Source organism: Pelecanus crispus, chromosome 21 (genome assembly GCF_030463565.1).
Source record: "Pelecanus crispus isolate bPelCri1 chromosome 21, bPelCri1.pri, whole genome shotgun sequence".
Taxonomy (NCBI): domain Eukaryota; kingdom Metazoa; phylum Chordata; class Aves; order Pelecaniformes; family Pelecanidae; genus Pelecanus; species Pelecanus crispus.
This window is the reverse complement of record NC_134663.1, coordinates 6,237,978-6,258,192: the sequence shown is the minus strand read 5'-3', so window position 1 is coordinate 6,258,192 and position 20,215 is coordinate 6,237,978. Positions and strand designations below refer to the sequence as shown.

Below are 20,215 nucleotides of genomic sequence, written 5' to 3'. Positions count from 1 at the left end.
TGGCTTTGCGTTAGAGAAGGATGTGCTATGGGTGACTGACAGCTGGAAATAAGGCGCTGGGGGGAAAGGGAGGTCCCGGCCAGTGGGACGACAGACGTTTAGTCCCTCTTCTTGGCGTTGGTGGTTTGCGTGCGCTTTTTCAGCCGCACCACGTCGGCATAGAGGTTGCGCTTGAGGACAGCGCTGGCGCAGATGAAGGCTCCTTGCAGGGCTCCCACGAAGCCCGCTATGCACAAATCCTGCCCTGGAAGAGAGCGGGAGGCGGCGATGGCAGCGGCGGCGGTGGGGACCCACGAGCAGCCCGTGCTCTGTCCCCAGCTGACCATCGGTGCTGCTGGGCATCCCCATCCCCAACCACCACCCGCCTTCGCCACCTTCCCCCACGCCAGCCCTTGGGTTTGAACCCACAAAACCCCTCCCTGTTTGACCCCTTCCTTCTCCCCAGCAGGGAGAGGGCCTCATCCTGCCCAGCTAAATTAAATCAGCACTGGGCAGGGAGACAACGTCCAAGGAGCCGGAGGCGGCACAGCCCTTTCCTCCTCCCACTGGGACCGTGCAGCTCCACTTAGACGTGCTCCAGCAGCTCTTGCATCACCCCACGGCCGCAGCTTGTCCCCTTATTTCGTTGAAGGATTGAAGGTTTTTCTCCCCCCGTATCCTGCTTCCCCAGAGATGTCCTCATCTGAGAACGCAGTGTCTGGGTGGTGGCCGTGGTACCTGTCAGGTAGAGGTTGGGGACGGCCGTCTGCGCCCTGAAGGTGGCAATGGCTTCAGCTTGCAGGCGGGCGATGTCGTGGTCGACGCCGTAGATCTCCCCCCTGGGGCTGGCAATGTAGTGCTGGTTGGTGAGGGGCGTCCCTCCAGAGAGGTACTCGATCTGGGGGGGGACAAGGGGACAACGGGGGGTAGGCGCGATGGTGTGGGGTGTTACGTGACCTAGAAAGCTGTTTTCATGGGGTACGGGCCAGGACAGGTTTCCTTGCAGACCCTTGGGTGGTGGTTCTGGCCAAGTTTGGTCCCAGGACAGTCCCGGAGGACCATCATCCCTGCCTTGCACCATGCATGGTCAGGAGGCAATGGGTTGGTGCTGTGCTGCCCAGCTGGACCTCATGTCCAGCAGACCCAGACCCACTTCCTATGTTTGCAGGATGGGGCTGGGTAGACAGGAGCCAGGAGAGGAGCTGGAGGACCCACGAACCCCAGGTTTCCTCACCCTGTCCTCGATGCGAGGGTAGAGCTTGAAGACAGCCTGCATGACAGCGTCCACAAAGGTGGTCTTCAACTCCTCGTAATCATCTCCCCGCTTATTGACCTGCTTGTCCTTCCACTCCTCAAACCACTCGTACTTGCTGAAGGTCACGATGGCCAGTGTGGATTTACCTGCAGCAGGACGGGGTTGGGGCGGTTGTCCTTCTGCCCACCCTCATGCCACCATTTGGCTGCCACAAACCCAACCCTCCCCATGCAAAAACCTGGGATGTCCCCAGGTCTTTGTGGTCCCATATCCTGGTCCAGTTGTCTTGAAGACCACTTTCCATGAGCAACCTGCTCAGCAGCTTTGACCATGGCTATTTTAGGAGAAATTCCTCATTTGCAGTCAACAAGAGTTTTCAAGTCACTCCCAAGTGTGTGTGGTTGGCTTCAGCCTTTACCTGGGTGCCTCGCTTCCCAGGTGGGGTCCTTGGCCGATGGGCAGGTGACAAACAGGAGAGGGATGTTCTTGGCAGCTTCTTCTCTGGAAGAAGCTAGGTAGCGATTCATTCTGCAGAGAGATACGAGGGTTTGAGGTGGGTTTTGATGCAAACCTTTCTATGCGTACTTGCTACGTCTGAATCCCCAGGCAGCGAGGGTCTGCCAAGAGCGTTTTCTGAGTCACCACCCAGGAATTCATCTCCTTATGCTTAATGAAGCCTGTCTAAGGTGAAGCCAAACCTACACTTCATCCAGGTCGTTTCCTGGGTACATGAAGTAGTTGGTGGGCTCCAGCCCCAGCTCTTCCCTTGAGCCATTAAGACCTACGAAGACGGTGAAAGCCCCTTCGCCGTGTGTCACCATGCGAAGCTGAGACTGGATCTCTGCGATATGGAGGGAAGAAGGGGAAAATTAGTATTTTCTGGGATCCTCAGCTACGGAGAAGTAGTTTCTCCTAGAAGAAGCCCCACTCGTATCTACGTTGCTCCCATGTTGGCTTGTAAAACTGATTTCTCTTGAACCATCCCATGTGTGCTCAAGGGGTGGGATGGCGACTCCTGCAAACTGTAAGGAAGGCAGCAGCACTGCGGTTTCCTATAGGGGATGTTTCAGGGTACCCTTGACTTGAGCTTTTGCTGGTTTTAATGACCTTGGATTCAAATGTGCTCCTGCTCCGCAAACGCTAAATGGTTGTAGACCAGGACCACGTAGTTGCCCAGAAAGCTCTTAGCCAACGGTGCCCCGTTCCACCCAACCATGACCCTTGCAAAGCAGCCAGAAGATTCTGTGGCAGCACTAAACCCAACTTTAAGTAGACGTTTCACCAACTTTTACAAGTTTTTGGGCACTACGCTGTGTTTTTTAGGGGAAACTGAGCAGCAAGCCAGGGCTTTGCCAACTGTATGGCCAGTTTTAGCAAATTAATTTAGGCTTGATTAAAAACCCTGCAAAGAAACGTATGGCCAGGGACGGTGTTTTGAATGCTGCAACTGAACGATGGGGTTTTGCTGATGTCTAAGAAATAAAGAAGCTGCTTTTCGATGTGGCTCGGAGGAGGATTGATGCCATAACCCCAACGAAACCCAGCGCGGCCGTGTTTTACCAGGCAGTGCCTGTGCCTCCGCTGGCAGGAGCCGTTCGTAGGTGTTGAAGATCCCAGCGTCCGAAATAATAACAGGAGCGAAGATGTTCACCAAATCTTGGCCTTTCTTGACACTCACGCCTGGAAGGGAAAGGCGAGGCGGGAGGACCAGCTGCGGTTAAAAGCAACGCCATGGCAGGGAGAAGCCACGTGTGCCCCATCCCGTGCCAGCACTCACCGCAGGCTTTGCCCTGGGAGTCCAGCAGGATCTTCTGCACCGGCGCCTTTCCCAACACGTTGCCTCCGGCTTTCCGGATAACGGGAATGATGTGGAAGGCGATTTCCCCGGCCCCTCCTTTGGGGTACCACGCACCATGGAGGAAGTGGTTCACCAGGATGCTGTGCATGGAGAAGCTGGTCTTGGAGGGGACCGTACCTGAAAAAAGGCGCAGCGTAAGGTGAGCTTGTGCTGATCGTGGTTTTGTGGCTCATCCTAAAGTTTTTAGGATGAGGAATGCCCTGTCCTCGGCTGGATGCAATGCTGTAAGGAAGGAGGGATGCGGGTGAGAAATGATGGGTCGTCGGTACCTGGAAGAGCAGGGAGGGCGTCAGATGCGGGTGGCCCCGTGGCAAAAGCCCGTGGCTCTTTTGCAACTTGGGCTGCGCCCACTGAACCGGCTGAGTCACCGGGGGCCACAAGCAAAGCCCCGGGGTGGACGGGAGGGAGGGAAGGGGAAGGCTCAGGGCGGAAGGGTTACGGCGAGGCCGGAGCGGCGGGCGCCAGCACGAGGTTAAGGGTGGGTGGATGTTCCCTTGCGTAAGAGGAGTGATGCTGCCACACCGTGAAGCCGAAGGACGCGGAAGGAAAGAGATGAAGGTGAGCAACGGGGCCATGGGGACAACCAGCTGCTGGCTTGGGGACAAGGATGCTGGCAGAGCATCCACGCCCGCGGCATCCCTTGCCCCCAAACCGCGACAGCCACCTCCCTTACAAAAGCAAAGAAAAAAAGGGGTTTCCTGGGGTTTTTTGGGTTTCTAAAGGGTTTAACTTCACCTCCGCGGCGCCCCGGAGCCTCCTGGCTACCTACCGTAGGTGGGGAAGATGTAGCAGAAGACGGCCCTGAGCTCGCGGTTGGCGGTGAGACCGTCCACCACCTCCTTCAGGCTGCGCGACGCCAGCCGACAGAAGGGGCTGAGCCGCGGCAGCAGCCCCGAGCGGCACAGCAGCGTGGCCAGCGCCCGGGGGATCATTTTCAAGACGCCCAGCAGCACGGTGCCTCTGTTGACGCTCTGCGGGAGGGGAGGCTGTTGCTGAGCATCCGCCGCCGGGAGGGCTGCAGGCAACCCCGGCGGGGGCTCGGAAGATGCTCAAAAGCATCAAAAGAGGCTCAAAAGCATCTTTTTTTCCCCTTAAATTTACTGCTTGGCTGGCAGAGAGGCTTCAGCATCTCTTAAGCGCCGCATCCCGGGGAGCTGCGGCCAAGGGGAGCACCTGCCCCCTCCCCCGCGGCGGAGGCTCTCAGCCTTTGCAGTGGTTTCAAAGCATAAATTAATTAATGCTAATTTTTTGGATAATGATTGCAATCGCTCCCCCAGCTGGGAGGACCCGGAGCATCATCCCGCAGCGCTTTTTGCGGGGGTGGGGGGGGGTGTTGGAGCTTGCAGGGGTCCCAGCACATCCCGTGGGACCACGAGCATCCGTGGGGAGCGGGGTTAAAACTCTGGGAGCGACACCGGGTTTTGGAGGCAGAAAAGGGAGACTTTTGACGTGTTTCCCAACGCTTTTGGGGGCGGGTTGTGCAGCACCGTTATTCTCTGCCGTTGCCCAATATCTGGGTATCGGGAGGGGGGGGGGAATTTCCCCTCCTTGCATGACCCCCCAGAGCCAAGAAAATCCCCCCATCCCATTCCCGCAGCAAAGCCGAAGCCCCCTTTACCTTCACCAGCCGCTCGAACTCGTCGATAGCGGCCCCCTCCCCGGGAAACTGCTCCTTCAAGCCTCGGAAATATTCTTGCTTCCCCGAATAGATGCGGTACGTCCTGCCGCGGCCGGGCTCCCCCAAAACCACGGCGTCGTAGACGGCCGGCAGCGGAGCCCACTCCAGCTGCCCCTCCGTCAGCTGGTCCACCATGAAGCGGATGATGGAGCCCTCCTGCATCTGCCCCACGTAGTGGATACCTGGAAGATGTATTTTTGGTTTATTTGGGGTTTTTTCCCGTTTTTTTTACACCCCATCGCGTACCCCTGGGATGCACAGGATCCTCCTTTTATTCCTCCGCCCGCCCCCAGCAGCTCCGTATGGAGGGGAAAGGGAAAAGCCGGGAGAAATCCGCCTCCCGTTCTAGGTGAAGGGAAAACCAAGTGCTCGCCGCCCGGTTTTTAGGCAGCATTTAGGAATTTTATTACACGCTGATATTTTTTCCCCCCCCTCTATATTGCTGTAAATAATTAATCCCGTGCAACTCGGGGGACGTACAGAGCTGGACTTTGTCGTGCTGGAAGGAGTTTGCCCTGAGATAACGTCCCCCCCAGATAAGGAATTCTATAGGGTCTGAGCGGGATGTGGGGAATTCTGCCGGGGTTTGGCGTTAACGGCGCCGGGGCGCGGCCAGCAGCACCTTGTCCCTTGGCGGGAGGATTTTGGGGCGAGGGAAGGTACGCGATAGCACGTTGCTCATGCAGAAAAAGCGCTTGTGTAACCCGGGGCGGGTGCCGGGGACGCCCGCTCCGGCTCCCCACGGGTGTTACGGGTGCAGTTCCCACCAGGGGCACCCCCCCGCGCCCCCACCCTGCGGCTGAGCCCCCCCCCCCAATGAACCAGGGGTGAATTTGGGACCCCAAAAGCGGGTGGGGGCCGTACCGGTGTCGAACTCGAAGCCCTTCTCGCTGAAGGTGTGGCAGCAGCCCCCCAGCTTCCCGTGCTGCTCCAGCACCAGCACCCGCTTGCCCGCCTTGGCCAGCAGCGCGGCGGCCGCCAGGCCCCCGATGCCGCTGCCCACCACGATGGCATCGAGCCCCTCGGGGACTTTATCTGCCGAGAAAACTGGGGGGGGGGGGACACACACACGCGGCATCCTCAGCAGTGGGATGTGGCACCCCCCGAGTGGGCACGTGGTGCCTGGCAGGTGACCCCGAAACCTGGCTGGGGGGGTGGCATTTGGGGGGCTGTGCCACCCTGGGGGGATGTGCCACTGGGGGGGTCACGCTGTCCTGGGGCAACATGCCACTCGGGGGGGTCACGGTGTCCCGGGGGGGGATGCCACCCTGGGGGGACGTGCCACTTGGGGGGGGTGGGTCATACTGTCCCGGGGCAAGGTGCCACCCTGGGGGGAGATGCCACTTGGGGGGGGGTCACGCTGTCTCGGGGGGCAATGCCGCCCTGGGGGGAGGTGCCACCCTGGGGGTATGTGCCACTCGGGGGGGGGGTCATGCTGTCCCGGGGGGCAATGCCGCCCTGGCAGAGTTGTCACCCTGGGGGAGGGCAATGCCACCCTGGGGGGCCATGCCACTCGGGGGGGTCATGGCACCCTGGGGAGAAATGCCACCCTGGGGGGACACATGGCTCGGGAGGGGTGATGCCACCCTGGGGGGCAATGCCACCCCGGGGGGCACACGGCTCGGGGGGGTCACGGTGTCCCGGGGGGTGATGCCACCCTGGGGGGGACACAGCACTCGGGGGGTCACGGTGTTCCGGGGGGCGATGCCACCCTGGGGGGAGGTGCCACTCGGGGGGGGTCACGCTGTCCCGGGGGGCGATGCCACCCCGGGGGGACACAGGGCTTGGGGGGTCACGGTGTCCCGGGGGGCGATGCCACCTTGGGGGGCGATGCCACCCGTGGGGACACAGGGCTCGGGGGGTCACGGTGTCCCGGGGGGCGATGCCACCTTGGGGGGCGATGCCACCCCGGGGGGACACAGGGCTCGGGGGGTCACGGTGTCCCGGGGGGCGATGCCACCCTGGGGGGACACAGGGCTCGGGGGGTCACGGTGTCCCGGGGGGCGATGCCACCCTGGGGGGCAATGCCACCCCGGGGGGCACACGGCTCGGGGGGGTCACGGTGTCCCGGGGGGTGATGCCACCCTGGGGGGGACACAGCACTCGGGGGGTCACGGTGTTCCGGGGGGCGATGCCACCCTGGGGGGAGGTGCCACTCGGGGGGGGTCACGCTGTCCCGGGGGGCGATGCCACCCCGGGGGGACACAGGGCTTGGGGGGGTCACGGTGTCCCGGGGGGCGATGCCACCTTGGGGGGCGATGCCACCCGTGGGGACACAGGGCTCGGGGGGTCACGGTGTCCCGGGGGGCGATGCCACCTTGGGGGGCGATGCCACCCCGGGGGGACACAGGGCTCGGGGGGTCACGGTGTCCCGGGGGGCGATGCCACCCTGGGGGGACACAGGGCTTGGGGGGTCACGGTGTCCCGGGGGGCGGGGGACACAGGGCTTGGGGGGTCACGGTGTCCTGGGGGGCGATGCCACCTTGGGGGGACACAGGGCTCGGGGGGTCACGGTGTCCCGGGGGGCGATGCCACCTTGGGGGGACACAGGGCTTGGGGGGTCATGGTGTCCCGGGGGGCGATGCCACCCCGGGGGGACACAGGGCTCGGGGGGTCGCGGTGTCCCGGGGGGCGATGCCGCCCCGGGGGGACAGAGGGCTCAGGAGGGGCGATGCCCCCCGCAAGGCGCAGGGGTGGGGGTCCCGCCGGGGGGGGCAGCGCCCCGTACCTGCCTTGAGCAGCGTCCTGCGGGCGGCCTTGTCGGTGACGAGCGGCGCGGGCGGGCGCCGGGCATCGGCGGCGAAGGGGCCGGGGCCGCCCCCCGCGGCCCGCAGGAGCCGGGCGAGGAGGAGGAGGAGGAGGAGGAGGAGGACGAAGAGCAGCGCGTACGGCCACATGGCGCTGTGCCCCTCTGCCGGCGCGGCCCCGCGGGATCCCCGCTCCGCCCCGCCCCGGGAACGGGCGGCGGCACCGGCACGGCCCGGGAGGGGCGGGGGCACCGGGGCCTGGCGCTGGGAGCTGGCACCGGGAGCTGGCACCGGCAGCCGGTGTGGAGCACCGGTACCGGGCACCGGGCACCGAGAGCGGGTGCTGAGAGCTGGCACCGGGCACTGGTAGCAGGCACCGGGAGCCGGTATGGAGCACCCGGAGCCGGTTTGGAGCACCGATACCAGGCACCGGGAGCCGGTTTGGAGCACCGGTACCAGGCAGCGGGCACTGGTAGCAGGCACCGGGAGCCGGTGTGGAGCACCGGTAGCAGGCAGCGGGCACCGGGAGCGGGTGCTGAGAGCCGGTATGGAGCACCGGTACCAGGCACCGGGCACCGGGAGCCGGTGTGGAGCACCGGTAGCAGGCAGCGGGCACTGGTAGCAGGCACCGGGAGCCGGTGTGGAGCACCGGTACCAGGCACCGGGCACCGGGAGCCGGTGTGGAGCACCGGTACCAGGCAGCGGGCACTGGTAGCAGGCACCGGGAGCCGGTGTGGAGCACCGGTACCAGGCAGCGGGCACTGGTAGCAGGCACCGGGAGCCGGTATGGAGCACCGGTACCAGGCAGCGGGCACTGGTAGCAGGCACCGGGAGCCGGTATGGAGCACCGGGAGCCGGTGTGGAGCACCGGTAGCAGGCAGCGGGCACCGGTAGCAGGCAGCGGGGTCCGGCAGCGGTGCCAGCGCCCCGGGCCCGGCGGCGGGCGCGTTCCGCGCGGTTTGACCCTCCCGCGCCGCCGTCGGCCGCCCCGCGCGGCGCCTGCCGGGCGCTGCAGTCCCGTGCCCCCCAGGGGGCGGCCTACCGCTCCCGGCGTGCAGCGCGGCCGCGCCTGCGCACTGCGCGGGGCCGGCGGGCCGGGGAGGCCCCGCCGCCGCTTCCGGTGGGCGCGGGGTCAAAGGGCGGCGGGTCAAGGGGCACAGCGGCCCGGTGGGGGGGGAGGGGTGATGGTCGGCAACCGGGAAGCGGGGTGGGGGCCGCGGGAAGGGGCGCCCCGGGGCCCGCCGGGACAGGCCGCGGGAGAGGCCTGAGGCCTCCGGAGGGGCTGAGGGGTCCCGGAGGGGCCGGGGTGGCCCCGGGGTGTCCCGGGTGGTGACAGCCCCCCCCCCCGGCCCCGCCACCTGAGGCTCCGCCGCGGCTCCCGCCGAGGGGGGAGGCCGCGTTCTTCCCTGCAGGGCATGAGCGGAGGCGCCGGGGGCTCGGAGCGGCCCGAGGAGCGGCAGCGGTTCCCCCCGCCCGGCAAGTCCCTCCCCGTGCGTGTCAGGCCCGAGCCCTGCCCCTCGCTGTGCCCCCGGGGCGGTGCACCCCGCCGGGCCCCGGCCTCTGGGCAGCACCCCCGCACCTTTGCGCTTTATTTCTCTGCTTACGTCCGTATAAAATGATCTTTTGGGGTACCGAGGATGATCTTTATGTTAACCTGAGCTGGTAACGCAACGAAAACGGGGTCTGCTCGCGAGCTGAGGCGCCCTCCCACCCTTCCAGCCGGCTGGCGCTGTCCTCAACCTGCGAGCAAAGGGGGGGGCTGGTTCCCTGAGGGCAGAGCTCAGGATCTGGGGGAGCGCTTGGCTTTCTGGATCTGTTCTGATGGGTGATGGCTGCGTCTCTTTCTCTCTGTCCCCCTTTAGATCTCAGCTCTGAGACAGAATGGTCTCCTGCAGGCTCTCATCGGGGGAGCGGGGCAGCCCGCCAGCGCTGGTAAGTTTTTCCTCTGCTTCCTTTGCGTTGATCTCTGTTTCCCTGGGCTCGCAGGCAGATCTGTTTGGCTCCGGCTTGGCGAATCCTTCGCCTCGCTTGGTCCCAGCCTTGCCAAAGGAGAAACCTTGCAGCGTCTCGGGGGACTCTGGTCGGGGTTTCTTCCCAGAGAAGGGGGAAATCCTGCCCCGAGGTGTCCTGACCGGTGCTGGGGGAAGGGAGCAAACACCCTCCGGGTCTCCCAGCCGGCTCTAACCTCCGGCGTGCCTTTGTTCCGGCAGAGATCAGCGAGGAGCTGCGGCGAGCCCAGGAGGAATGGGAGGCTGTGGAAGAGATCCAGTCAGGTACAGCTGGGGATAAGGGGGGTTGTTACAGAGTTGGACAGAAAAGGTCTGGGCAGGGGAAGGGACCTGGGTCCCAGAGGGCAGGAGTGGGTGGGTGTGCAGCTGGGGGGCGGTTTTGGGGGCAGGGGAGAGAGCTGGGGAAAGGGCTGCAGGTCGGGAGGGAGAGGGAGGGGGTGGGAGGCCTGCTGCCGTCCCCCAGCTCCCCAGGTCTTCGCCCTCCGGCCGTGCCAGAAGGTGGGAGCGAGCTCCCTGTGCTGGAACGGCCGCTCTGGCCTGAGGCAGGAGCTCGTTTTGGCAGCAGGATGTGGGAGCAGAGGGCAGGGCTTGCGCCGGGGGGGAGCTAACGCCGTTCTCTGCCTCCCTGCAGGGCTGGGGGGGTCGGCGGCCGGTGCCGCGCCCCCGATCTCCTTCAACGAAGCGCTGCAGTACTTCCAGACGGCTGACCTCTCCGAGTGCAGGGTACGGGCAGGGCCCCGCGCTCTCGCCCCCTCTCTCGGGGGTTAGTTTTAGTAAGTAGGAGAGGGGAGTGCGGCGGGAGAAGCGCAGCGCTCCCCTCTTTCCCTTCCGCCTTCCCTCGGCTTGGCTCTTTGCGTGATCGCGTCCTTCCCGGCTCGCCCACGGGTTCCTCTCCTGCCCAATTCCCTGAGGGACTGGCCCCAATCATTTCTTTGCGTGTTTTCTCCTCTGCAGAAGAAGGTCCAGGCGACGGTGCGCAGGCAGGGCCTGGCTGCTCTGGTTCATTTCCTCTTCGGCCCTCCCCGGCTCCAGCCGCAGCTGCAGGGAGAGCGGGAGCTGGCTCTGGCCATGGCACAGTGTGAGTGTCCCCTCCGCCCCAACGCGAGCCGCTGGCCCGGCCGGCGTCGCCTTTATCGCGAGGCCTTCGTGGGAAACGACTCGAGGGGTGCTGGGGGTGCGGTGGGGTCCCTGCCTGCTTATCCCGTGGCAGCTGCTTGTCCTAAAGGACGTCTTCTCCGTCGCCTTTGCTCCTGTGCTGAGCGCATGTTCGCTTTTGGCAGGGGCACGATAGATCTCTTGATCCCTTTCCGTCGTGCCACAGTAGCCGTTCCACGCGTACGCCTTGATGTGGCACCGGGCGGGTGCTCCACGGCTCTATGGCCCTTCCCGCTCCTCGTTTTGTGACCAAAACAAGCAAGACATGAATCCTCCCGGTACCTTGGCATGATGTATGTCGTCTCTCACCATCCTGTGGTGGATTATACGCGCTGAGCATGCGGAAACTCCTCGCCTTTGGTTTGCGGTTGGTCGCAGTTCCCAGGGCAGCACTGCTTCAGCCAGCAGAACTTCACGTGATGCCCGAGTTATTCGTTACCCCCACGCTCGTACAACGCACAGTCGTATTATTGGTGTTTCTGCGCTTCTAAGGCTTCTTTTTACCTTCCCTTCTCCCCTCCAGCAGCATAAACACGACCGGGATGTTCTTCTTGTTGCCGTAAGCCATTCTTGGCTGCGGGATTTAATTTCTAGCTGGACTCTGGCTTTACCCTGCAGCCGGTGGCGGTTTCTTTCCTCACCGTATCCCTGCGCTGGCGCTCGAGGGCAGCGGGGCAGGAATGCCAAGGGGTGGGTTTTTTTAGATGCTGAGGGGTGGGGTTTTTTCTCTCTGCCAGGTGGTTTGGATGATAACGAGAGAGTGCACATGAGAATCCTGCAGACCATTTACAAGAAGCTCACGCGCTCCAGGTTGGGCTGCCCGCGCTACGGGGCGCACTGGGAAGAGCTCGGCTTTCAAGGTAGGGCAGGGGGAGAGGCCTCTGGAGCAAGGCTTTGCCGAGAGTGAGGGCGCTGGTCCCGTTCCCTCCGCCGGAGGTGGGATCCAGAGGCAGCCCAAAGGCTTTGCTGCTCGTTCCCTCTCCCTTCAGGCAGCCGCCGTCCCTGCTGCCGTTTCGTAGAGTTGTTGAGGTTGGAAAAGACCCTTAGGATCATCAAGTCCAACCATTAACCGAGCGCTGCCAAGCCCACCACTGAACCATGTCCCGAAGCACCACATCTACATGGCTTTTAAATCCCTCCGGGGATGGGGACTCAACCCCTTCCTTGGGCAGCCTGTCCCGGTGCTTGACAAACCTTTTGGTGAATAAATTTTTCCTAATATCCAATCTAAACTTCCCCGGGTGCAACTTGAGGCAGTTTCCTCTCATCCTGTCCCAGCTCCCTCAGCCGCTCCTCACAGGACTTGTGCTCCAGACCCTTCCCCAGCTCTGTTGCCCTTCTCTGGGCACACCCCAGCACCCCAACGTCCTTCTTGTACCGAGGGGCCCAAAACTGAGCGCAGCATTCGAGGCGTGGCCTCAGATCAACGCTCCCGCCCAACTTGGTGTCATCTGCGGATTTACTGCAGGTGCGCTCAGTCCCCTCGTCCGGATCTTTGCTTGAGATGCTGAGCAGAGCTGGCCCCGATGCTGAGCCCTGCGTTCGTAGCAGATCTGTCGCTGCCCCGGCCAGCTGTCACAACCGGTGCAACATCTGGACTGGCTGGCCGGATAACGCCAATACCCGCTGGCACGGCTGCCCGCGTCCAGCTGGCACGGGCATAACAAGAAGTAGCTGGCGTAACCGCTTTGCCCGGGCCATTAATGCTCTTCATTAGCAAGCGATCTCTGCAGCTAATGAGCCGTCTCCGGAGGGCTGGTTTATTAGCGAAGCGCAGGTCAGGGCTCTGTCACTAAGGTTGCGCCCGCAGGTTGCTTTCAGCCTTGGCTGTGTAAGAAAAACAGCGTGATTAAAGCTGTCACGTGCGGCCTCGCAGGAGTTTTCGGGCTGGTTGACTCACAAGTTAAATAGGCCGGGTTTTAATGAAGCCTGAAACCCTCAACGGGAGGGGAACGGCTCCCACTCCTCCGTCCTGTCGAGTACACAACTGGTTTTAAGCGTTAGTTTACCAGCCAAATGTGCCCTGGGGTGGGTAGAGCTCGGAGCTACTAATTCCCAGAGAAGGTACGGGGATGGGCATGTGGGTAGGAGAGCGAGGGCCTGTTAACGCCCTCGTGAAAGACCCTACGGCACCCGTTCGGCTCTGGTTAGGGAGATTTCCCCAAAAGCTTTCCCTCGGGATGTGGTTCCTGAAGGCAATCACTGGGACTCCTCTGCTCTTGGAACACCGGGACAGGGCGTAAGCAGCCCATGGAAGCGGGGAGGTGACCAGAGAGCGACTCCGTGCTGTCCCTCGCTTCACCGGGCTGTCCTGCCCTTCCAGGTGCGGATCCCGGCACTGACCTGCGAGGGACGGGGATGCTGGGCCTGATGCAGATGCTGTACTTCGTCATGGACTCGCAGACGCTGCCTCTGGCTCGAGAGATCTTCAAGCTGTCCCATCACGAAACCCAGGCACGTCCTTCCGCCCTCCTCGCTTGCTCCCCGCAGTGGTATCTACCTGTTTATTTCTAACGCTCGGGGAAAGGGAAGCACGGAAACCTTCTCTTTGGAGTAAGGGCTTGACTTTTTTTGCGGCCTAATCCCCCTCGCGCTGGTGAGGGGAGGAAGGTGGTGGTGAGGGGAGGAAGGTGGTCCCCAAAGAGCTGAGGAGCTCCCATCAGAGGCTGGAGCCGAGCTCCAGGTCTTGGCTTTATTCTGCGAATGAGATTTTGGCGTCCTGGTGGAGATCAGAGATTTGCTCCCGAGATCCTGGCTTGGAGCTGAGCTTGGGCAGGTTAAAAGGGCTGGGGAAGTGGGCGAAGAGCAGCACGGTGTGAAAATGGGAGCGAGCGGAGCCTGTCTCCTTAAACTTGGCATTTTGGTCTCGGATATGGTTGGGTTTAAGCCTGGTTATAAGCTCAGCTTGACCCGCACCATCCATCTGAGCCTGTATCCGCAGTGTTATCCCGCTACACGGGCCTGTTGCCTGCAGCCGCCATCCCACGGGGCTGCGGCTGCGCGGGTGCAGCATAGAAGGGCTGGAGGTGTTGTCTGGTCACCGCGTGCCGCGAGAGAAGCCGCTTTTTCCAGCCGAGCTGCCGTTAACGCTCATTCTCTTGCAGAATTTCCCCTTCTGCATCATGTCCGTGAACATCACCCGCATCGTCATCCAGGCCCTGAGGGAGGAACGTCTCTCCAGGTGAGGTCTGGAGCGGCCGATGGCTCCGTAGCCGGGCTGGCTGGTGGTTTTGGGGCCTCAGAGGGCGTTTGTCGCGCGTTCCCGTTGAGCGGGGTCCCTCCCTCGGCTGCCGGGACGGCGGCTGTGGCGCCTGAGCCCCTCTCCGTCCGTTTCAGGGAGTGCAACCGCAGGCAGCAAGTCATCGCCGTGCTCAACGACTTGTACGCGGCGGCCTTTCTGCAGCTCTACCGCGTCTGGAAATGGCAGCACAAGACCGTCGCCGACTCCGGCTTCCTCCTAAAGGGTGCGTTGCCCTGCGCTTTCCCCTCCTTTCCCAGCCGAGGAAAATAACCCGAGGCCCGGAGGACAAACCCGGTGCATTCTCTGCACGGTCGTGTCCTGCTGAGCCCGACCCCAAGGGCTGTGGCGCCCAGAAAGCCCCAACCATTCATCGTTTAATCTTCACACCGAGCTTTTCAATCATCTTTAACTCTCCAAGCGCCCTGTGGGGTGGTTTTCTTGCCATTTCGCATCTCAAATCTTAAAAATGAACACCCGTGGAAGCGCCCGCCCTGTTCAGAGGGGTGCTGTGCCGCGGTGGCTCGAGGTGGGTGACAAACGGGGACGTTTCTTGCTGCCCCGGGCTCGCTGACATCGCGTGGTGCGGTTGCGTAAGCCCTGTTTGTAGCGCGGGGCGTAAGCGGAGGCGCCGATGGCGTGCTTTTCGCCCCGAGCGCTAAATTAACCAGCGGGGTTATTTACTCCGGAGGAGACTGATGTCAGCAGAGCCGCTGGGATGCGCCGCGCTAATGGCTCCCTCTTAAAACGGGGTCCAGCTGTCACGGTCTGGCTCCGCTTCCATCCGCGCTCCCTGGGCTTTCCTTCCCAGCGGGATCTCGGGGGAGCTCAGGCTGACGCTGAGCTCGGCGGCGGGTTTTGGCGAGGAGCTTTTCGTGCTCTCTCATCCCAAGCAAAACATAATCGTGCCCTTTCCCCAGGGGATACGTGAGGACACCAGAAATAATACACGGGTCAAAACCTTACCCCAGGAGCGCGCTGCGTCCCCCACACCGTCCAGATCTCGCTCTCTGTCCTCACGCCTTTCCCTCTGACCCCCCCAGAGCTGGAGTTCTCCACCAAAAAGAAACCCAAGCAGCTCCTGAAATCCCTGGAAGCCTACGTGAACGGGAGCCCCGCGGCAGGCGGCCTCCAGCAGCCGTCCCCTCCCTCCGCCTCGCTCGGCGGCAGCCGGGCCGGTGAGGAGATCGACTTCACGGGCGTTTGCGACCTGCAGCTCGAGCTGGAAGGGGAAGCCCGGCTGATCTGAAAGGGCGGGCGACGTGCTGCGGGCAGCTCTGCTCGCCGCCCCGCGCTCAGGAGGCCCGGCCGCCGTCAGCCCCGGTCCGGGGGCCCGGGAAGAGCCGTGCGGGCGGAGGGGGCAGCCGCCCTGGGAAGGGTCTGGGACCGAGCTGAGGGCGGGCGGGAGCCCGGGACGCCGTCGAGGGTGGATTTTTGCCCTAAACCCCCAGAAAGGGGGGCCCGGTCCTTCCCCCTCTCAGTGTCGGCGTTTCTCAGCGCGGCGAGAGCGAGCCGCAGGATTTGGCCCTGTCCAGGCAGAAATCTCCAGGAGCAAAGGAGGAAAACGTGGCAGAGCGGGTGGATTTGAGGAGCTGCCAGCCTCAGGTTGGGATAGTCAGTCCGTCCATCTGTCTCAAATCCGTGCTCCCGTCTGTCTACCCCTCCCAGGAGAGTTTAGCGATGCTCCGGGCGGAGCTGGAGCACGGTGACGGGGCTCCTGAATCCCACCACGGCTCCGGCGGCCCCCGGGAAGGTTTAAAACCCCCGGCTTCGGGCTGCGGCGCCTTCGTTTCGCGTTGACGGTGGGGTGAGAGCACGGGCAGCGGGGGCAGCTCGACCCCCAGCTTTGGGGAGCCCCCTGAGCTCCCCTGGGGCGTTACTGTCCGTGTCGGCGCCTAAATGAGTTATTAAAAGGAGGAAAAAAAATAAGGGAGACTTTTGGACTTGGGATTTGCCTCTGGTTTCTGCGGCGGGGTTTGGGGAGAGGGTTTCTGCTGGCGGAGGCTGCTCCGCAGAGCAGGGAAGGGCGAAGCGGGGTCCGTCTGGCGCCTGGGAGCCAATTTCGGGGCTCAGCGGTGGAAAAGCCGCTCCGGAGGAGCGGAGCCGGTGTCGGAGTCGGCCCTGCATGAGACAGCACCCAGGGCGGGGGGAAGAAAAATCCATCCAAGCCCCCGGCTCTGCACGGGCAGCTGCTTGGGGTCGGGAAGAATTTTGCTTGAGAGGAGACGAGAGTTTCGCTGGCAGGGCCCCGAGGCCGAGCTGCGGCTTCCCAACGCGCTCCCTCCTTTCCCAGCCCTCCCGGCCTCGGTCTCCCTGCCCGTTGCCAAACCCAAATCGCAGCCCCGGCCCCGGCGGAAGCGCGGGGACGAGGTGGGAGCGGGCAGGGCTCCTCCGTGCCTGAGGCGAGCCGTCAGCAGGTGCCTGGAAATGCTTCAAAAGCGCCTTCAGCCCTCAAAAAAGGGGGGAAAAAAAAGAAGCCCAAAATGTCCAAATGTGGAGCTCAAAGGGGTGCTTGAACAAGCGGAGCGAGCTGGGGGGGAGATGGAGCGGAGCGTCGCCCAGCAGCGCGCCGGTAGCTCTTTGAAAAGGCCATCAAAAAAACCCAAACCAACCAAAAAAAAACCCCAATAAACGGGCAAAAAGGAGCCCGGTGCCGGGATTTTTCTCTCCTCATCCTGAATTCTTGTGGAAAGCAGTCGGAGGTGTGGGGGGAGGAGGGTGGGACGGGGGAAAAGCAAATGGGGGCAGGTTTGGGGGGATGTGGGTGCTGGGGGGGTCCGGTACCGGGGGGGGGATGTGGGTGATGGGGGGGTGCAGGTGCCAGGGGGGGGATGTGGGTGATGGGGGGGGGTTCAGGTGCCGGGGGGGGGATGTGGGTGATGGGGGGGTGCAGGTGCCGGGGGGGGGATGTGGGTGCTGGGGGGGGGTCCGGTACCGGGGGGGGGATGTGGGTGATGGGGGGGTGCAGGTGCCGGGGGGGGGGATGTGGGTGCTGGGGGGGTGCAGGTGCCGGGGGGGGGATGTGGGTGCTGGGGGGGATGTGGGTGCCGGGGGGGATGTGGGTGCCGGGGGGGGGATGTGGGTGCCGGGGCAGGGCCGGGGGGTGCCGGGGGGGGGGGGGGCGCGGATGCCCGGGGGCCGCGGGGGGAGCAGCCGGAGCCCCGAGCGGAGCCCGGCCCCGCGTCCCCCCGGTGCCGCCCGGTTCCGCCCCGGGGGCGGTGGCTCAGCCCCCCCCGCGCCCGCTTAAAAACCCGCGGAGGCGGCGCCGGCAGCGCAGAGCCCGGCGGCACCGGCACCGGCACCGGGAGGTAGGGTGCGGGCAGGGTGCGGGCAGGGTGCGGGCAGCACCGGGCAGGGCTACAGGGGTGCACAGGGAAAAGCAGGGTGCAGGCAGGGTGCAGGCAGGGGTGCAGGGTGCAGGCAGGGGTGCAGGCAGGGGTGCAGGCGGGGGTGCAGGCGGGGTGCAGGGTGCAGGCAGGGGTGCAGGCAGGGGTGCAGGCGGGGTGCAGGCAGGGGTGCAGGGTGCAGGCGGGGTGCAGGCAGGGTGCAGGCAGGGCTGCAGGCAGGCAGGGCTGCAGGCAGGGTGCAGGGTGCAGGCGGGGTGCAGGCAGGGTGCAGGCAGGGCTGCAGGCAGGCAGGGCTGCAGGCAGGGTGCAGGGTGCAGGCAGGGTGCAGGCAGGGGTGCAGGCGGGGTGCAGGCAGGGGTGCAGGCGGGGTGCAGGGTGCAGGCAGCACAAGGGGCTGCAGGCAGGGTGCAGGGTGCAGGCAGGGTGCAGGGTGCAGGCAGCACAAGGGGCTGCAGGCAGGGCAGGCGCCAGAGGGTAGGGTTTGCAGGCAGGGGTACAGGCAGCGCGGCGTTAGGCGTGCCGGGCAGCAGGTAGGGACCGCAGGCAGCACAGGGCAGGGGTGCGGGCAGCAGGGGGGGACGGGCGGGCAGGGCACGGGCAGCATGGCACAGGACACCGGCGTCCCCCAGCACCCCGCGGCCTCGTCCTCCCGCACCCCGGGGCACCGCTGAGCGCCGGCGGCCGGACCCCGCGGCCGGCGGGACCATGGAGGGCCCCGAGGGCGGGTACTCGGTGCAAGCCACCGCCGCCATCGCCGCCGCCATCACCTTCCTGGTGCTCTTCACCATCGCCGGCAACGTGCTGGTGATCATGGCCGTGCTGAGCAGCCGCTCGCTGCGGGCGCCCCAAAACCTCTTCTTGGTGTCGCTGGCGGCCGCCGACATCTTGGTGGCCACCCTCATCATCCCCTTCTCCTTGGCCAACGAGCTCCTGGGCTACTGGTACTTCGAGAAGACGTGGTGCGAGATCTACCTGGCTTTGGACGTGCTCTTCTGCACCTCGTCCATCGTCCACCTCTGCGCCATCAGCCTGGACCGTTACTGGTCGGTCAGCCGCGCCATCGAGTACAACGCCAAGCGGACGCCGCGGCGCATCAAGTGCAGCATCCTCATCGTCTGGACCATCGCCGCCGTCATCTCCCTCCCGCCCTTGGTCTACAAGGGGGAGAAGAAGGCGGCGGCGGGGGGGCGGCCGCAGTGCAAGCTCAACGAGGAGGCCTGGTACGTCCTCTCCTCCAGCGTCGGCTCCTTCTTCGCCCCGTGTCTCATCATGATCCTCGTCTACCTGCGCATCTACCTGATCGCCAAACGCCGGCACCGCTCCCGCCCCGCCGGCACCAAACCGCCGGGATCGGTGCCGCCAAGCGTCACCCCCCCCGGCCAGCGCGGACCCCCCGGGGAGCTGCCCGCCGGCGGACAGGACCTCGCTGCTGAGCCCCGAGGAGCCCCCGACGTCCCCCAACCCCGGGGCGGGGGCGTCCCCGCAGCCCGGGGGCCGCCCCAGGGACACCTTGGCCACCGGGACGGGGCGGGTGGTGTTGGCGCGCCGGCCGCCGGCGTTGAACCCTTGGAGGAGGAAGACTCAGGTCAACCGGGAGAAACGCTTCACCTTCGTCTTGGCCGTGGTCATCGGCGTCTTCGTCCTCTGCTGGTTCCCCTTCTTCTTCCTCTACAGCCTGGGCGCGCTCTGTCCCCAGCGCTGCAAGGTCCCCGACGGCGTCTTCCAGTTCTTCTTCTGGATCGGGTACTGCAACAGCTCCCTCAACCCCGTCATCTACACCGTCTTCAACCAGGACTTCCGCAAGGCTTTCCGACGCCTCCTCTGCCGCCGCCGAGCCCCGACGCCCTGGTGAGGGGCTCTGGCCGCCCCCTTCCTCCTCCTCCTCCTCCTCCTCCTCTTCCTCCTGGCTGCTCTCGCCGCCTGGAGCATCCCTGGGGGCTGGGGGGGCTTTGAAGCCCCCCAAAGCGATGATGGGTTCCCCCCCCGCCCGCCGGCTGCCTTCTCACGCTGCCAGATTTCCCTGGGGGCCCGGGGCGGGGGGCACGTGCCACCGCGCCACGACCGCCGTCACCAAGCCTGGTGGCATCTGGCAGAACCGCCCCCCCTCCAAGGCGGCACCGTGGCCTTTTAACAATAAAAGGTATTTTGTAATGAGAAAAAATGTCACTTTTTGTCAAGGGGGGGGGGGGGCGTGGGGGGGTCCCCGGGGGGTGTCCATCCCCTCCCGTCCCTGGGGACCGCTGGGGACAAGAGCCGGGGCCCGTGACGGCTGTCAGCGCGGCTGGGAGGAATGTGTGCCGGCGGAGCGGGAACACGATGTCTGGGAGGGGGCGGTTATTTATGGCAGCGCCCGGGAAGGAATAAATAATAATAATTAAAAAAAAAAAAAAAAAAACCACCAAACCACAAACCCCAAACAACCCCAAGGAATAAATCTCGGCAGCTGCCGGCCCCGAGGACGTTCAACCCGGCGGGGGACGGGGACAGAGCCCGGCATCGGGGGACCCTGGCGGGGGGGATTCGCGGGGGTCTCGTGCAGGGTTGTGCTGCCCACCCAGGGCGAGGGTGACGCCGGTCAGGGCTGGGGGTTGTGACCCACACTGCGGTACCGTGACCCACACGGGTGTAACCATGGGGCGCGGTGGAGCATCGTGACCCACACCAGCGTATTGCGGTTCGCGACGGCGCATCGCGACCCACGGCAGGGTATTGCGACCCACACTGGTGCGTCGTGACTCATGGCGCCGTGTTGTGACCCACACCGCTGTGTCGTGACTCAGACTGCTGTACCGTGACTCACGATGGCACACGGTGGCCACACCGGCGTGTGGTGACCCTCGCCAGGGTATCATGACCCACACCGGGGTATCATGACTGATACCGGGGTATCGTGACCCACACTGGTCCATCACGACCCACACTGGTGCATCGCGACTCACGCTGGTGCAT

The 20,215-nt window shown here is 64.4% G+C and overlaps 3 protein-coding genes across 4 annotated transcripts; 2 read left to right on the top strand and 1 right to left on the bottom strand.

The window, feature by feature from the left end:
* Positions 1 to 98: 98 nt before the first annotated feature.
* On the bottom strand, positions 99 to 7,667 carry RETSAT (retinol saturase). Its single transcript, XM_075724002.1, has 11 exons — positions 7,499 to 7,667; positions 5,635 to 5,817; positions 4,711 to 4,952; positions 3,862 to 4,063; positions 3,012 to 3,209; positions 2,795 to 2,914; positions 1,937 to 2,075; positions 1,653 to 1,762; positions 1,214 to 1,380; positions 718 to 877; positions 99 to 244 (listed from the first exon to the last, which is right to left on the bottom strand). The coding sequence occupies exons 1-11, from the start codon at positions 7,665 to 7,667 to the stop codon at positions 99 to 101; spliced, it is 1,836 nt and encodes a 611-aa protein (XP_075580117.1).
* Positions 7,668 to 8,932: 1,265 nt separating this feature from the next.
* ELMOD3 (ELMO domain containing 3) lies at positions 8,933 to 15,168 on the top strand. Of its 2 annotated transcripts, XM_075724108.1 has the most exons (10): positions 8,933 to 9,007; positions 9,380 to 9,449; positions 9,728 to 9,790; positions 10,158 to 10,249; positions 10,481 to 10,604; positions 11,419 to 11,544; positions 12,990 to 13,135; positions 13,786 to 13,862; positions 14,018 to 14,145; positions 14,963 to 15,168. In XM_075724108.1, the coding sequence occupies exons 1-10, from the start codon at positions 8,933 to 8,935 to the stop codon at positions 15,166 to 15,168; spliced, it is 1,107 nt and encodes a 368-aa protein (XP_075580223.1). The 2 variants fall into 2 exon arrangements, with proteins under 2 accessions (XP_075580223.1, XP_009481403.2); XM_009483128.2 differs by lacking the exons at positions 8,933 to 9,007; positions 9,380 to 9,449; positions 9,728 to 9,790; positions 10,158 to 10,249; positions 10,481 to 10,604 and having other exon boundaries at positions 10,728 to 11,541; positions 13,005 to 13,135; positions 14,018 to 15,005.
* Positions 15,169 to 17,971: 2,803 nt separating this feature from the next.
* On the top strand, positions 17,972 to 19,121 carry LOC142595535 (alpha-2B adrenergic receptor-like). The gene is given in 2 exon segments (XM_075724039.1): positions 17,972 to 18,637; positions 18,639 to 19,121. Coding segments are annotated over 2 exon segments (1,146 nt in total). The 3' UTR covers positions 19,119 to 19,121.
* The last annotated feature ends 1,094 nt before the right edge of the window (positions 19,122 to 20,215 follow it).